The 18,209-nt window shown below is 35.7% G+C and overlaps 2 protein-coding genes across 6 annotated transcripts in view; one reads left to right on the forward strand and one right to left on the reverse strand.

The window, feature by feature from the left end:
• The window catches only part of ECT2L (epithelial cell transforming 2 like), a 104,991-nt gene extending 92,586 nt beyond the window's left edge, over positions 1-12,405 (forward strand). The window contains exons 15-22 of the mRNA XM_044004798.1: positions 187-401; positions 1,433-1,580; positions 4,037-4,110; positions 4,191-4,347; positions 5,439-5,504; positions 6,593-6,681; positions 8,586-8,758; positions 11,444-12,405. Of these exons, the coding sequence (XP_043860733.1) occupies positions 187-401; positions 1,433-1,580; positions 4,037-4,110; positions 4,191-4,347; positions 5,439-5,504; positions 6,593-6,681; positions 8,586-8,758; positions 11,444-11,574 (1,053 nt within the window). The 3' untranslated portion in view covers positions 11,575-12,405. The remainder of the gene's footprint in view (positions 1-186; positions 402-1,432; positions 1,581-4,036; positions 4,111-4,190; positions 4,348-5,438; positions 5,505-6,592; positions 6,682-8,585; positions 8,759-11,443) is intronic.
• Positions 12,406-12,989: 584 nt separating this feature from the next.
• Positions 12,990-18,209, reverse strand: part of REPS1 (RALBP1 associated Eps domain containing 1) — a 100,021-nt gene continuing 94,801 nt past the window's right edge. For all 5 annotated transcript variants that reach the window (XM_043962742.1, XM_043962743.1, XM_043962741.1 and 2 more), the window contains 3 exons: positions 17,852-18,000; positions 17,233-17,338; positions 12,990-14,974 (listed from right to left, as the gene is read on the reverse strand). In XM_043962742.1, coding sequence (XP_043818677.1) covers positions 14,906-14,974; positions 17,233-17,338; positions 17,852-18,000 — 324 coding nt within the window. In that variant the 3' untranslated portion in view covers positions 12,990-14,905. The remainder of the gene's footprint in view (positions 14,975-17,232; positions 17,339-17,851; positions 18,001-18,209) is intronic.

The raw sequence follows: 18,209 nt of genomic DNA on the forward strand, positions 1-18,209 counted from the left end.
TGTACATAAGAATATGTGACTAGTATCAAGGTTTCACTTAATATTTCTTGCACTTGAAAAACACTTCCCTATGCAAAAAGCTAATTGCTAAATAGCCTACCTCTACTGTTACTCATTCTGAAATAGTAAACCTTTAAGAATTTGTTTTCTTCTAACTTTCTTATCTATTTTTATGATTTTCCATAGGAAAGGAAGCTCCAGGTGGATTTGGCAGAAAAGAGGACTAGAATTGCTGGTGAGCTTTTGAAAAGCGAGAGGAAGTATGTACAGATGTTGGAAACTGTGAGAGATGTTTACGTCACTCCACTGAAAGCAGCCCTGGCATCAAACAGAGCCATCCTAAGTTCCACCGATGTCCAGATCATCTTCTCTGATATATTGTGTGTCTTAGATCTCAATAGGTATATGTTAATACCTACTATCAAAATATTCATTGTGTAGTGGAAAGGAACCATGCTTCATTTCCCAAAGTGTAATCAAGTAGTTGGGAGAAAGGGGAGAAATCATTATTTATGTATGAGTTGAAAACTTCAAATGAGAAAGGAACAAAGGTAAGTTTGATAAGAGAAGGACAAGGAACAATTCCATAACTGTCACTGAGCACCTAGTTGTTACAGAGAGAATAATTATTTCCACTGAAGACAGAATAAGGGAAATTGACCTGTCCCCTGAGGAATTTACATTAGACACCAGGGAGAACTTCCTGTGGGATTTAATAGATATTGGATCTACAAAAGGACTTTAGGAAATTCTTTCCCTATGGATCCTTAAAATCTTTAAATATTTGAAGATGAAGGATTAGAACTCTTAGGTAAGGGTGGCACTGAGGACTTCTAAATGCAAGCGTGTAGTCTGTGAGCTCTGAGTTACAGCAAAGAGGACACTTAGAATTGCAGGGGTATCCACCTCCTTAGGAGCTTAGGGGCTCCCTCTCTCTACTTTTTGCTACACCCTCTACTTCTGGAGATCAGAGTTAAAGCGAAAGAAAGAAAGAAAGAAAGAAAGAAAGAAAGAAAGAAAGAAAGAAAGAAAGAAAGAAAGAAAGAAAGAAAGAAAGAAAGAAAGAAAGAAAGAAAGAAAGAAAGAAAGAAAGAAAGAAAGAAAGAAAGAAAGAAAGGAAGGAAGGAAGGAAGGAAGGAAGGAAGGAAGGAAGGAAGGAAGGAAGGAAGGAAGGAAGGAAGGAAGGAAGGAAGGAAGAAAGGAAGAAAGGAAGAAAGGAAGGAAGGAAGAAAGAGAAAGGAAGGAAGGAAGGAAGGAAGGAAGGAAGGAAGGAAGGAAGGAAGGAAGGAAGGAAGGAAGGAAGGAAGGAGGGAGGAATTAACCATAAGTCTTACTAAAAATGTGGACAAAAAGGATGAAACATTAATGTCATACACAGTGGGCAGAGAATTATACTTCTTGGTTCACCTATCATGTTTGTTTCATGTTGCAGACATTTTCTGGGGGAACTGACAGAAAGACTCCAAGAATGGGGTCCGGCACAATGTCTGGGAGAAATATTCACAAAGTTTGGACTTCAATTGAAAACATATACCAACTTCTTCAACAACTATCCCATCATTCTGAAAACAATTGAGAAGGTACCAAAGACTGAAATATTATCAAGTTATCAAATGAGATAACATGTAAAGTGCTTTGCAAATCTTTAAAGCATTATGTGAATATTATTATTATTGTAAGCAAGTTATAATAGTGTTCACAAGGGTTCTTCTGAGTTAAAAAAGAGAAACTTCAGCTTTGATTCCCTGAATCAAGGATCATAATTAATAGGGAAGAATATTCCCCCCTCCCCCTATTATCCTCCAGACATATGGTTAGAAAATGACCTCAAAGATGGACAATTCAAGTCCTGCCTATGACACATGTTGGTTGTGTGACCCCTGAACAGGAGAATTACCTTCTCAGTGCTTGAGGCACCTCTCTGAGATACAGAGAAAGTATAAACTTGCACTGGTAAAGGGAGTTTCCTCATCCTCATATGAATGAAATTATAGACGTAGTCCCTAACCCTATTCTCTCCCCTTCCTTTCTGGGTTGCCTCATGCAAATAACCATAACAGAATCATCTGCCTTTAAATTAATGCTTATGCTTCAGTGGGTGCTCAATGGATAAAAGAATAGATGGGGAGCTCAGAACGATAAGAAAACCTCAGTGGGCTTGATGATACTTGCCAGAGTTTCATTAACCCAGCTCTGACAAGGGAAAAAAAAAAGTGTCCCCATCCACAGTCCCTTTACCTTAATCTTTGCTCTGTTATTAGAATTCTTTTGTGACTTTGAGCTAGTTCCTTAACTTCTTTCTGGTTCAGTTCTCTAATGTATAAAAAGGGGCAAACAGAGTCAGCGAGTTGGTGAAGTGGAGAGAAGGCTGGATTTGGAATCAAGAAGACCTGAGTTCCAGTCCTACTAGAGACACTTATTAGCTATGTGACCTTGACCCTTTCTCTGACTCCATTTCCTAATCTGTAAAATGGAAATAATAATAGCTCCTATCTCACAGGATTGTTGTGAAGATAAAATGAAATAATATTTATAAAATGTTTTTCAAACTAGCTAGTTATTGTTGTTAGCACAGTTGTTCTCCAGAATAGGAAACCTGTTTTACCAAAACATGTTAAGAAAAAAAAAAGGCAAGGAATTTCTTTCATGTCATCCCAGAAGACTTGAAGGTGACAATATTTTTGGATTTTCTTCCATACTTTTGTCTCTGCCACTGGAGTGATAAGCCAAAGTATACAACTTCTAGCATCAGTTACTGTTCCTGTAGAAGGGAAATCCAGCTTTGGGGTCCTTTATAATGGATATATGAGCTTCTCCCTCTCTCTCTCAAAATAAAGGAGCAGTATCAGAGACAGAAGGAGAGTATACTACCAGTAGAAAATATCTGGGACTAGAACCAACAGCTTGCATTTTGAAAAGCTCCATCATAACCAAAACTTAAATAAGATTTAACATATTTCATCAGGCAATGAACGGCAGCAAAGGGAGCTCTGAAGAAAGTGATTATAGAAGATATATACATTTCATATAAATTGTACATGCATGACATATCACAATATAACATACATGTGACATAGAATTATACACAATTGGTCACATGTGCATGATATATGTGACATAGATATTTGATGTATGTGATATATCATACATACAAAATTTGGATATCTATATATCTACCAGTCTAGGCAAAACCAGCACCCACAGAAACTTGATTACACGTCAAATTAAAAATTTAGCAGCTTAAGATGGGTGAAAAACTTAGCCAAATAGCAAAAGTCCTGGGCTCTGCAACTTCCTCATGGATCTCACTGTGATTTCTAGTACTTTCATTCTAGGTACTGATTTGGTCACTCCTTTGGATTTAACTAGATTGGGATTTTGATTCATGACTGATCTTGATAGTGCTTCCTATTTGGCAAAGCATTTTCACATTTGTCATCTTACTTGACCTTTACAAGGTATTCCCTTGGGACAAATAAGGCAAATTTCATTCATATTTTGAAGGTGAAGTACTGAGACAGGAAGAGGTTAAGCAATCTGTTAGTTAATGATGAAACCCAGAGTCCAGACTGCTCTGGTACTTGGTGATGATTTTATTTGTAAAGTGCAGTTAAGTCCACTTAGAATAAGTGGGAGGACAAGACTAGCATATTTATTATAAATAATAACTGCACATTTACACTTTAAGGTTTACAAGGCTGCTTTCCTCATAATCACTGGTGAGGTGGATATTTGCAATTATTATTATTTCCATGTTACATATGAGAAGACTGTGGCTCAGAAAAAATAAATGCTCACATAGTTTGGAAGTATCTGTTTTATAGAAGGCTTTCTTTGTACATAGTTATGTTTGTGTGGATCAGTTAGCCTTGTGGTGTATATTAGTCCTTAATAATAGGGTTCTACTATAATAATAGTATACTGGTTTTCATTAGATTTGGATAGAAATATTACATACATATGGGGGAAAAGGCTTTAGTATTATGCATCAAAGTTGTAATAATAAAATTAAGTTGTATAATTTCTCACTTTTCAGTGTAGAGAAATGATTCCATCATTCCGGGCATTTTTGAAGAGGCAGGACAAGACCATTGTTACAAGAATGATGAGGTGAGTTTTAAGGTGGGGCATTACAGTGGCAATAGCAAGAAAGAGAGTCCATTGGGTTTCCTACCCTATGATGTCTGTAGCCTACAGGAGCTGCTTTTGTACCCAGCGAGAAGATTTGAGGAATATATTAACCTCCTCTATGGTCTGAGGCTCCACACACCTTCAGAGCATGTTGACCGTGGAGATCTAACTGCTGCAATAAATCAAATGAAAAGATACATAGGTTACATAAATCAGGTGGGTTGATGCATGCGATCCTCTATCTTGTAGAAACTTATTTAAAAATATGTTGACCGCTGTGTGAACCTGGGCAAGTCACTTAACCCTCATTGCCTCACAAAACAAACAAACAATAAAATTGTGATTCTATTAAAAAAAAAATGTTGACCAAGATACTTTGAGTTCCTTGTGCAACTTTTTCTATGAAGATCAACATTTTCATTTCAAGAAAATTCTTTAATAATACCTGTGTTAATTGATTTTGGACTTCTGTAAAGCTAACAATGCTGTGGCAAAGTAATCCAAACCATGTGATTCAAAATGCTCCCCAAATCGGTTAAGAACAAATGCTGCCAAATTAATTACAATAGAATCTTGATTAACCAGAAAGTTTTTGGAATGGGATATAGAAGTTATATTTTCTTGTAAATGAGAGTTGCAAAATACTTCCCCCTCCTCCCTTTTGCAAGAGCTCAAATCTTTCTAAAATATATCACTTGACTTTTCTGCCTGATTCAGTGAAGTTGACTAAATTCAGAATCTTAGTATCTCATGGTTATAATTCACTTATTCATTAATTCAATAAACATTTAACTACCAGTTATATGTCATGGTGGACCATGGAGTTACAAAAATGAAAAATGACAGTCTCTGCCCTAGAGATCATTTATCATAGTTTGAGTGCTGCATTTGTAGAAGGCATGAGACTGGACTAAATATGTACAGGTGCTAGGACAAGTTCAGGAAGCTGCTTTAAAAATTTTTTTTAGATAGACAGATATCTGAAGGTGGTGCAGTGGATAAAGCACAGCCCTGGATTCAGGGGGACCCGAGTTCAAATTTGGCCTCAAACACTTGACACAACTGTGAGACCCTGGGCAAGTCATTTAACCCCTTATTGCTCGGCCTCCCCCCCCAAAATATATATATATATATATAGATATATATATATATGATCTTTTTTTCCTATTTTATTTTGGCTTTTTGCCTCTCTCATAAGGCTGCCCTAGATGCTATACAAACAGTTGCTGTTCTGAATCTTCTTCCCCTCACAAACACCAAAGTTTATAATTATTCAGTTTGTCTAAAATAATGACTTTGTTTTCTAGTTGAAGCAAAACATCAACAGGGAAGATCAGTTGTCAGACATAGAAAGGAGTATCTGTGGATGCCCGGTAAGTACTCCTGTGTGCCTACTCTTGTGCCTGTGGATATTTATACCTCTGGTAGCTCAAGCAGCCCTGTTGCCCAGAAGTAACTCATGGAAGGGGCAGAAGTACAATCTTTATCAGAGTCCCAGGCCTAGGCTGAAATCAGATTTTTGCTTGGAGGTATCCCTCCTTCACATTTTTTCCCCAAGAAGTAGCCAATATGGGATTCTGCACACAGTAAATGTTCAGAAAATATTAATGGGCTGGACACTTAGTGATTTTAATTGAATTTTGTCATTTGGGTGAGATGGGGGACAGTTTTGTTTTTTTTTACATTTGGTTGGGCAAGGAAAAGAATTACAGGAAAAGTCTCATTTTTAGAACTCAAGTTGATCAGAACAATTTCTGGCATTGCCTTTTCCTTTAGCTATTAGCAAAAGATTATATTTTATGTGTTGGGGGTCTAATTGCTTTAACCTAAGCAAGTGCATTCTGTAAATTTTCCTCTAGAATTCTCCTCAAACTGCCTTTTTTCATTCTGATCCAGTCTAGCTTTTAAAGGGAGAGTGGATCTGTGATGTCATTGATAATAAGGAACTCCCAGATGAGGAAATTCCTTTTACTAAGGCAGGTCAGCACCTTCCTGCAATTTATAGTCTTACAGAATTGCCTAGAACACTGAGATTGGATGTTTATCTAGGATCACCCAGCCTTATACAATGGCCTTAGACTCTCATCCAAGATGGCACCCTGCTTCTCTCTGACTTTTAAACTCCTCTCTCTTGCTCCAAAAGTTATTCAAGAAATTTAAAATAGAAATAAACTTCCCCAAATATATTTTACATTGCCTAGTTCTAGAATCAAAGAAATAAATGTTTAAATAATTTAGTTTATTGAATATAGTTTTCCAAGTTGAACTAAGCAACAAGGCAGCAGTTGTATTATTAGAGAAGTTAAATGGTTTGTAGCATGGGACAATAAAGGACTTTTTATATTAAAAAGTTGATGTATTATATCTGTCTCCTCAGCTCTAAACATAGTACTTGGCACATAGTACACTTAATAAAAATTTTAGATTGATTAGTGATCTGACTTTGTATTTAAATTGACAGGCTCTCTCAGAAGGTAACAGATTTCTAATTAGGGAACAAGATGTGGCCCAGCTTCAATGCTGCAATGAGGAAGTCAGCTTCAACTTAAGGTAAAAAAAGAACATAACAAAGCACAGACAAAACCCTGCCTGACATAATTTATTGGGGATTCTTTAGTGCTTTTAGTTTCTTCATTCTTGATGGCTGGTCCAGGGAGGCCAAAGATATTGTTCCTTATTCCCTCCCAAAGTCAAATGGCAAGATTATTTGATAGCTTGTCACCTTCATCTTTGGTTCCTGTTTTCATAGTGTTTCAGTTTACAAAGCCCTTTCATCAACACCAACCCTCTGGTGTAGGTAGTATTGTAGTTTATGGATGATGAAACTGAAGCTCAGAAAACTGAGTTTTATAGGTAATTGGAATAGAACACTGAAGTCTATGCTCTGAATTTACCTGACCTGATTTGCAAAGTACTCACAGTAGAAATTTTTTTTTTAATGAAGTCAAAGTACAAGTGTATTCGATCTATTAATCTTCCCTCCCTTTTTTTTTTGAAGGGCCATATTAAAATCAAAGCTAGTTCATTCCTGAACATGATGCAGAGAAATCAATCCTTCTGTGTATCATTTTCTCAAGGGAAGAATTACATATCACTTCAACCCTCCCAGAACTCTTCCCACTAGCATATGGCAGGTGGCATATTCAGCTTTTGCTTGTGAAAATCAGATTACACAACTGTCCCATGACTTTCTTTGTATCTATAGGATTTTAGATATAATGTCAGGAAAATAGAGAACAATAAGGATCAAAAGTGACGATCAAAACAGAAATTCCAGGCAAACTGATGGGATGAGGAAACACACAAGAAAATTGTTCAAGTTCTCAAATTTCAATATTTAGCTTCTTTAATTATAAGATAATTTAAATTACTTAAACAAAATGTAAAAATTAGAAAACCCCAAACTTTTTCTTCTTTGATTATCAGGCACGATCTTGACTACAGTGAGCATATTGTCAGCTTTCTGTCAAGCCATGCATGCAAAATTATTATCTTGCTGAAGTGTAGACTTCAAGTACAGCATGTAGGCCAGCAGAATAGGGCAGGGACTACTTCCTTTTTGTGTGTGTGCTTATATCCCTAAGGGAGAAGTCTAGGTAGCCCTACGGGAAACATGAACAAAACACAACAGGAAGAAAGTACCAGATCAACTATTAAATGGCTGTGTGACTTCACACAAGACATTTGACATCTTTATTCCTGTTTCCTTGTTTTGAAAATAGCAGTGACAGTCTCACAAAATGATTTTCTCCTCAATCCTACCAATTTTCTAGGCCTTCACAAACATTTTTTTAAAATTGATGTTCTTGTCCCTGCTTGCTTTCAAGAATGACTTCATCTAATAAAACAATTTCAATTTTACATTCTCTGACAGCTAGGGATCATGAGTTTCTAGCATTAACTACAACTTTCTATAGCTCCTTATGTTGTAAAAGCACCTCATTTGGTTGTGCATAACACAGTGAGATGGGGATTCAAGTATTAACTCTACAAATGAGAAAGTTAACTTCAGAGAAACTGTAATTTGCCTAAGGTCACACGACCATTAATTAAGTGGAGCCATGACTGGAAGATAGGTCTTCTGATTTACCAAACTTTTATAAAAATTTGAAAAGCCAAAGCACTTATACCATTTTTAAAAAAATAGTAAAAAAAAGTCCCGCTGTATTGGTTTTCTCGATGGAAAGTGTTATGAAATATACAAATTAATTTGGAAATCCAAACTAGTCTACCAAGACCTTCCTGGTAGTTCCACAATACTGTTTTGTTTTTTTTTTAAAACAGATATAAGGAAAGACTACTCAAATGAGTAATAAATCAGAACAAAAACAAGAACATTGAAATGGTCTGCAGTGAGGAAGATGCTATACTAGCTAATTAAAAAAAACAATAGAATCCAGCAATAAAAGATTCAAACCAAATACATGCTTTTGTTTTCTCCCATTTCTACATAGGCTCTATGAACACATCCATGACCTCAGCTTTTTCCTCTTCAATGATTCACTTCTTGTTTCTCGTCGGATTGTAGCTCACACCCCATTTGAAAGGACTACTCAGACAACTTATAAGTTTCTAGCATTGGTAGCCCTTCGACGGCTGCTAATAGAAGATATCCCAGACTCCAAATGTATGTCCTCACTCTTCTTGACTTGGGTAGCTTTAGGATGCTGCATAATTCTAGAGTTCATAAAGTAATACAAAGTTGTAATAAGGTACAGAATAGGGGCAGCTAGGTGGCGCAGTGGATAGATCACCGGCCCTGGAGTCAGGAGGACCTGAGTTCAAATCTGGCTTCTGACACTTGACACTTACTAGCTGTGTGATTCTGGGCAAGTCACTTAACCCCAATTGCCTCACCAAAACAAACAAACAAACAAAAACAAAAAAAATAAGGTACAGAATAAAATTTTTCATATACCAGTTTGAAATTTACAATTCCCAAAGAATTAGAATTCAAATACATAAGTACTAAGTGAATTCTAAATTGTCTTCAGGACAGATGGTAAAGGAAGAGGCTGTTGGGTATAGTCAGACATGTTAGTTTGATATCTGAAAAAGTAGACTTCAAAAAAATTGAGGAAAAAAAAAGAGAAGTGTATTATTCCTTTGGCCTAAAATTCGGATTAAACTTGGCTCAAGAGGGATGAAGAGTTCCAAGAAACTAAATTCTGGTAATTTAATGATGACAAAATCCAAATGAGGAAGAAAAAGGAGGGTGGCATCTAAAGAAATCTCTGTGACCATACAGGGAGCTTTCTAGTGACTGCAGATTGAAAAGGGCTATGCACAAATCAGAATAAGAGGACCATAATAAAGAGGTACATACAACACAACCAAGGTCAGATACTAAGGAGTAACCGAAAGTTGTGAGAATCGGATCAGGTCAGAATAGCTGAGCTGAAAGGCAACAAAAACATTTTGTTTTTAATTAGAAAAAAAGCTATGTTTAACAGGATGGAACTTCGAATCTTCATTCTATTGCTTACTACCAAGCCTTGAACAAGTCTAACCTCTCTGGATCTATTTCTTCAGTAAAAATTAGGGGGCTGGATTGTGACTTCTAGAGTCAATTTTGGCTCTAAAACTGTTTCCATATAACCACTTAACTCAGTGAAAAACCTGGGAATTTTAGTTGACAAGCACAGTGAGCCAACAGGGTGATTAGCTGCTTAAGAAGTAATACAATCGGGGGCAGCTAGGTGGTGCAGTGGACAAAGCACAGGCCCTGGATTCAGGAGAACCTGAGTTCAAAGCCGGCCTCAGACAATTAACTTACTGGCTGTGTGACCCTGAGCAAGTCACTTAACTCCTAATTGCCTCTCAAAAAAAAAAAAGTAATACAATCTTCAGTTCCATTAATATAGGTATAACATCCAGATTAAGGAAAGTAATGGACCCAGTCTGTATTAGACCTCAGCCTGGAGACTTATGGTCATTTCCAGGCACTACATTTTAAGAGGCATTTTGACCAACAGGAGCATGGACAGAAGAGGGTGATGAAGATGGTAATAGATCTGAAACCCAGTATGTATGATGGATAGTCATGAAAACTGAAAATGTTTATCCTGGCGATGAAAAAGTTAATAGAAGACAGGAGGGGCAGCTAGGTGGCACAGTGGATAGAGCACCGGCCCTGGAGTCAGGAGTACCCGAGTTCAAATCCAGCCTCAGACACTTAACACTTACTAGCTGTGTGACCCTGGGCAAGTCACTTAACCCCAATTGCCTCACTAAAAAAACAAAAACAAAAACAAAAAATAGAAGACAGGACCACAAATTTTCAGATATGTAAAGGGCTGTTATGTGGAAAATATGATAGTGTTACTAAGGCCAGAAGGTTATTGCTAATTATAAAAAAAAAGCAATATTTTGGCAAAATATCAGTTCCTAAAAATTTATATGCTTATAAATATAAATATATAGATTGATTGATAGATAATAAATAAAATATAAACATGTTAACATTATGCTTTAGTTTTAAAATGTTTGGGACTATCATTGTTTTCTTCCATTAGGAGGCAAGTTGACTATATCCTTAGTTGAGCTTACCTTTAAACTGAAAGGTTTTTTAAATCCTGGAAATCAAAAATATTTTCAAAGGACTATTCATTCGAGTTTAATATTTGAAGCTTTTTTTTTTTTTTAGTGAGGCAATTGGGGTTAAGTGACTTGCCCAGGGTCACACAGCTAGTAAGTGTTAAGTGTCTGAGGCTGGATTTGAACTCAGGTACTCCTGACTCCAGGGCCAGTGCTCTATCCACTTCACCACCTAGCTGCCCCGAAACTTTTTTTCATTAGTGGTATTCTCCATACTAATCTGAAATGATACTCAATACAAAAAGAATAGTTTCCCACCCACTGTACCCATTTATTTTATGATGTATATTCTAAAGCCATTTTATTACAGGCTTTGCCATCTATGCATTCACTAGGAAATTAACCTTTTATTCACAAATCTGATATGGCAATTTTCTGAAAATGGATTCTTTGTAATAATTAACCCATTTACTGTATACTTTGGAAAAATACTAATTATATTAATTTCTTATCCAAGATAAATGAAAAAAAAAACTTTTCTGATTGTATTGTTTGGATCCTGAACCATATCTCTATTTTTAGGAAAAGCTGTGGCTAAAATCTGTTATATAAAAATCTATTTGATAATCAGATTAAGTATTTTAGAAAATTTTGATGATTACTAAACAATACAAATTATGTAATTATCTGTAAATATATTTATACACTAGCCCTAAAATCTCTTAAAGTCCTAGCAGACTCAGTTAATACAGTAAACCTTTCTGTTGTTTCACAGATATCAGGAATGCTTTTGTTATACAAGACCCAAAATGTCAATGGATTTGTTCAACAGAGAATGAGGATAAATTGGTATGGTTGTCAATACTGCAGAGTACAATCAGAAGCAGTATTGAGAAGTATGACTAGACAACGAAAACACCAAGGGAACTCATTAATTGTTCTGAAGGATCCAGGCTAAATGTCTAACAGCTGATATTAAAGGAACTCTTTCATTGGATTGAAGGTTAACTAGGATGGTACCTCTCAACTCTAAATGCTATGATTCTGTGATCTGTGCTCAAACATTTACTATAATTAACAGGAATAATTAAGCCCAACATTTTGGATCTCTCCCTCTGGTAACTGATTTTAATGCTCACTGTTATCTTACAATGATTTAAACAAGCTGATTCAAGGAAGACAGTAAATTTGGATTCTTCGCTCTAATGAATAACAAAACCAGGAGGAATTACTGCACAGGAGCGCATGAGTGTACTTATACATATACACACATTCACAGTGTAATAGTAGGTAAAAAGTCAACTTGAAGTCAAAAGACCTCCATGTTAGACTTAGATCTTCCACATACTACATGTGCCAGGGACTGTAGAATTCAGCTGTAAAATTAGGTCATCTCTAAAGTCTCTTGTAGTTTTAATACTCTTTGATTTTTTAATATGATCAATTTTAAGATCTTCACATGTCAGGCATATCCATCTTAAATTTTCTTCAAACTAACATTAAGAATATTCAGAGGTCTAGGTAATGGAAACAATTTATTTCTTGAAGAACTTGGAATGTTTTATTAATGTCTCACAAGAATTTGGTATAATGTATTATCTTAAAAGGTTGGGGTTCAGAGAGGTTACAAGGCAAAGGGGCTTCCACAAACAGCCCTTTTGAGACAGAAAGTCCACCCTGGGTCATTTAACCTTTCTTCTGTGTCTTGTGTAAAAAAAATATATGAAAGAAAGGAGAGGAGAGGAGAGGAGGGGAGGGGAGGAGAGGGAGGGGGGGAGGAGAGGGAGGGAGGGAGGAAGAGAGGAAGGGAGGAAGGAAGGAAGGAAAGAAGGAAAGAAGGAAGGAAAGAAGGAAAGAAGGAAAGAAGGAAAGAAAGAAAGAAAGAAGGAAAGAAGGAAAGAAGGAAAGAAGAAAAGAAGGAAAGAAGGAAAGAAGGAAAGAAGGAAAGAAAGAAAAAAAGAAAGAAAGAAAGAAAGAAAGAAAGAAAGAAAGAAAGAAAGAAAGAAAGAAAGAAAGAAAGAAAGAAAGAAGGAAAGAAGGAAAGAAGGAAAGAAGGAAAGAAGGAAAGAAGGAAAGAAGGAAAGAAGAAAAGAAGAAAAGAAGGAAAGAAGGAAAGAAAGAAAAAAAGAAAGAAAGAAAGAAAGAAAGAAAGAAAGAAAGAAAGAAAGAAAGAAGGAAGGAAAGAAGGAAAGAAGGAAAGAAGGAAAGAAGGAAAGAAAGAAGGAAAGAAGGAAAGAAAGAAAGAAAGAAAGAAAGAAAGAAAGAAAGAAAGAAAGAAAGAAAGAAAGAAAGAAAGAAAGAAAGAAAGAAAGAAAAAGAAATGTACTCACTGGGAGTTCCCTAGAACTGGGCTGGGGGAGAAAATGTGGGAAGTTTTCCAAAAACATTTAAATGTATTTCAGACATTTTATTTTCATTACACAGTTCAGCCTGGAAGATCTTTCTCCTGCCTTTTAATTTCATTTTCTTTCACTGAAAACTTTTAAAATGACTAAATATGACATCTAGCCAAATGTGACTATGCTAACATTTAGTTTGATAAAAGAAAATTAGGATGACAGTTTAAAAAACAGGATGATTAACAAATTTACTGCTGAACTAGGTGTTTGTCTAGGTTTTTGTAGTATTCAGACTAAACTATCCTAAGAAATTTTAAAAGTTCTTCTGGGATAACCATTTAGAAATTGATGTAATAAGATGTAGGACCGTCACCTACTAAACATTAATTAAATATACTACATTTATAAGGGCTACCTTCATTACCTTTTTGCTTCCCAAGGCAGTAGTAGTGTGCAGGTAGACTGAACTGGTGCAGAAGACTGGAAACCTAGTTAATGGTTTTCTGCTAACTAGTAGAAATAAAATTAGTGTCTTCATTTCATGATGCAGAAAACTATCACCTACATAGGTTTTAAGTCCTAGTTAAGAAAGGAACAAAAATGAAAATATTGTGCTGTTTTATTGGTGTAAAAATCACACAATTGCTAGTTCTGATTCTGCTGAGATACATCCATGCAGTTTAACATCTATGATCCCACAGCCAGAATAAGCCATTAAATAGATTATCTGCTGTTAGTCAGCAATTAAAGCAAATTTACATGAGATCAAAAGGTATGTATCATACAATATACAACAAATCCTAATACAGTACATCAACCTGAATAGTAGGATAAACTCAGGGAACTCTGTTAATGGTGTAATGCCTGTCTATATGCCCAAAGAATAAGGCTAGTGACAAGATGACAGACAATAACCCAGAAATCCTAAGTACTTTTTGTTGGAATTAAAGTTCATAGAGGTATTGACACACAATATATGACAATCTGTTACAGTAAAGACTGGTGGATATGGATTATTAAAAGATAAGTGTGTGGAACATGCAGATAGAAGTAATGGTTGGGGGAAAAAAATTAATCTCTCTGTTAGGGATAAAATCCCCCACTCCCTTTTCTTTTCCTGCAGAAGAGACTTGAGAAAGGACCACTAGGTTCCCTACAGCATAGTTGTTTGCATGAATTCTGCTAAATCAAAAACGTGTGGCAAATCATGACAGGTGACTTTAAACTACACTCCACAGGAAATATGATAACTTGGTTGATATGGCAAGGCAGCCTGCAAAGACTCTGTGGCACCCTGAATGATTTGGTTTATTGCAAAGAGACAGGCTGCTTTTCCTGTACCTAGTATGTAGGCAAAGAATGCTTTGCCTACTACAGTACTGACAATTTTAAAGACTATAAAGGAAGTTTGTTTTCATGATCTATTTTCAGAGAGCAAATATAGGTGTAATATAGAAAGAATGAAACCCAAAGAGTAACAACTCTAAGAGTCATTACACTTTACTGTTTTTCCTTTCCTACAAAGACATCTCTGTGGACTGTGCTCGACATGCAGCTGAGAAGCCCATTATGTACATAAATTCCAGTTTAAAGTTTTGGCCACTTAAACATAATGCAATGGACCAATATCATATATTCCTTATTTTAGGGGTCAACAAAGATCGGGAGTGGCAACAAATACAACATTCCTTCCAGAAAAAGGTCATCCTGGCCCTCTTTATTGTTGAAATTAAAAAACAAAAAAACTTAAATACAATGGTGAACATACAGGACAAAACAATCACGAAACTTAACGTTGAATAGAGAGCAGTGAGCTAAATGTCTGGTCTTCAAACTGGCTTAGAGAGAGCCCGATACCCCATTAAAAATGAATATGTTCACAGTTAACGGCAATTGGCTTATAGGTGAGAGAATGGCCGAAGCTGTTCCAGTTGAACTTCCAGGGAAATTCTCTCTTCAAGAACATCCTATAAAAGATCAAGAGGTATGAAAGTTACATATACGGGAATATTTCAGTTAATACATTTCTCAATAACACCAATGTGCCCTGCTTTAAGAATGTACCATATTAAAAAACATGAACTTGTAAAACAATTAGGAAATGATTATTCAATTTACAAAATAAATTACTATATAAAGTTGGTTTTTTAAAGTTCCCCATGTAAATTTAATTTTTTAAAAATTATGGTTTATGCTACTTTGTGTATATATAAATTCACTATCTACAAGTAGGGCACATCTATGTTTAAAAAAATCAGGAAAAAAAGGGGATTGTTCATATCAAGATTAATTCTAGGACAAATAATTAATGAAAAGATGTAGAAGAACATTCGAAGATGAAATTAATCTGTCAGTTTAGTTTCCTTTTGGGGTGATCAAACCTTACTATACTTCATTTTTTTGGATGTCATTTTATTTTTATATAAATATTGCAATTTTATTCTCTACAGCCACATTGTGATCACTGTTGGTTCTCTGTACCTAACTACTCCTATGCACCAATCAGAAATTCACCAAATTCACTTACTTTCCTTCCCTTTCTCTCTATATTACAGATGGTACATCTGGTTTTCTTTTTCACATTTTAAATCACATTATCTATTTAAAATTTTTGTCTAAACAACTACTCATAGATTATAACAGCAGTTTGTCTTTTAGTATTGTAAGGAATTAATTGTGATTCAGGGTTTTCATAACCCTATCTTTGCTTTATTATGGTCAGACTGAAAAAAAAATGTAAGCTTGAAAAGCCTAAGAGAAGATGGATGTGTACTTTGGGAGATAACTGAACAAACAAGAGGAACTCTGACCATAGGGAACATTTATTGAAACTAAGTAACTAAGCCTAGGTTCCCCACACCCACATGGGCCTGGCCAGATTATAATGGGGACAGCCCATATGGGTGTGCTGAGTCAATTGGAGACTCAACATGGCTAAGAACCACCCCTTCCTTTCCCATGACGGAGTCAGTTAGAGGGAGTTAGAGGAAAAGGCAATGGGGGAGTTTTCTGAGAGGCAGTTAGAGAGAGTTCTGAGAGTAGACAATTAGAGGAGTTGCTGGTGTTTGACCCTGGACAAAAACAGAAGAGACCACACAGCTAATTCTCTTTAGAGCAATAGATTTCTGGTGTTGGTAAGTTTGTGTTTTTGAGGCAAAGCTAGCTCTTTGAAGCTAGCTGGGCTGAAGGAAGGTTCAGGGTGCCTGAGGCCTTTTTATCCCCAGATTTAGTCATTGTTCCTAGCTCTATTAACCTCACTTGTGTTTTAAATTTGTTCCCATTAATAAACCTGTTTTGTTTTTGAAAGAGGCTGTTTCTTTTCTTACCCCAATACTATGGCGAGCCGCCCAATTAACTCTTCCCATACTAAATTTGACCCATATAGTATAGAATTAAAGTGTTAGCAGCATGGTACAGTGGATATAAGGCTAGCCTTAGAATCAGGGAAACTAAGTTCAATTACTTCCTTTGACATAACTAGTCAAATGATCATGAATTAGTCATAAACTCAGTGTTCTAGGCAATTCTCCAAAACTAAGATGTAGATAGGCTGGTGATCTCCATTAGAGTGGGGGAGTTTCCATAGAGGAGTTCCATATACCAATTAAGTCAAAGGAGTCTAAAAAAACAAACATCAATATAAAGATCTTTCAGCTCCCGATAGGACAATATTTCTTTTTTCAGTTTTATAATAAAGTAAAATAGGGAGCCAAGCACATACATCTTTTCCAACCTATCTATTCCACCTCCTGTCTCTTTTCCTTTGACAGAAGTGATTCCACATGCCTGAAATTTCTGTCCTCTTTCACCTCTGGTGCTTAGACTCTCTAGCTTTTTCAAGGCCACCACCATCTATGGGAAACCCTTCTGTTTCCGTATTGGTTAGTATTCTCTCTCTTCTCAAATGATCTCTTTAACTTTGTATATATGGTATACAAATATATATACAATATATATATATATATATATATATATATATATATGGTATCTCTGTAGGAAAATATAAGTTCCTTAAGGACAGGGACTTTGCTATACTTTATCTCTGTATCCCCAGTACCAAGCATAGTATCATGAATATAAGTTGCTTAATAATTGTTTATAGTGCTATAAAAGATTTGAAATCTCATAAAAATATTTTAAAAACACAAAATTTCACCCACGGAAGTAAAATACCATGATACCAAATTTTTTTGGTCATAGTTACAAACCTAGAAAATGTAATTACCTTTAATTGTTGCTGCAATTCACTATTCAATCTGGCCAAAACCGTGTTGGTTTCCTTATTGCGTCTAATTGATGCCTGAATAGCTTTCTTATCCTTCCCAACTGATCTGAGAAGATAAAAGGGGAAAAAATATGGTCCATTTCTTATCTTTGAATTCTCTTCACCTCTAGTAACTCTACCCTACTCCTTTCACATACAGATATTGCAAAGAAATTCTGTGCTATTTTATGGCAATTCAACTCATAACTATTCATAGTCTACAACATAAAACTATACACAGAAGGAACTTTAGACCAGTTAAAATATTAATGTCATTTTTAAAAGTTTAACAATTCTGATCCATGACTGACTTAAATAGGTAGAAAAAAGAACTATAATGGCTCCCCTCACCTTTCCAAATAAGCCACTTTGGACTCTGTTGGGAAGGAGAGAGAAGGAAAGCAGGACGGGTCAAGAGGAATAGAAAGTTTAAAGCAATCTACGCCTACTAATGGGAGAAGTTGCCCAAAGAACAAGTGCACCTTTACCCAACTCAAACTGATACAACCATGATACTGTTCAATCTAAATAGGAAAACTTGATTTCAGATAAATGATTTTACATTTTTAGCTTTGGTTACCTAGGTATAGAAGGCTGTGAGGCTAGAACAGCAGCTAAGACACCTGTCTTTTGTGAATGTTCATCAACTTCTGGTCTTAGTTCATCCTCTGATTTTAATCTTCTACGAATAGGCTTAGGAGGTGGAGCAAGAGGTGTTGTGCCTTTGCCCTAGAAGTAATACAAAATAATAAATACCTAGTTCTCAGTGCCTAGCACAATGCCCTGCCATCTAGGGCATTAATCAAATTATAATTAAAATTATATAAATAATAAAATAAATCTGATAAAGGATTAATTATTCAAAGGCCTTAACGGACAGTTCTTAAATATTCTGGCAGCATTACTTATTGAGTTCTGGGGGACCATATTCAATTTAA

This window comes from Dromiciops gliroides, chromosome 4 (assembly GCF_019393635.1).
Source record: "Dromiciops gliroides isolate mDroGli1 chromosome 4, mDroGli1.pri, whole genome shotgun sequence".
Lineage (NCBI taxonomy): Eukaryota > Metazoa > Chordata > Mammalia > Microbiotheria > Microbiotheriidae > Dromiciops > Dromiciops gliroides.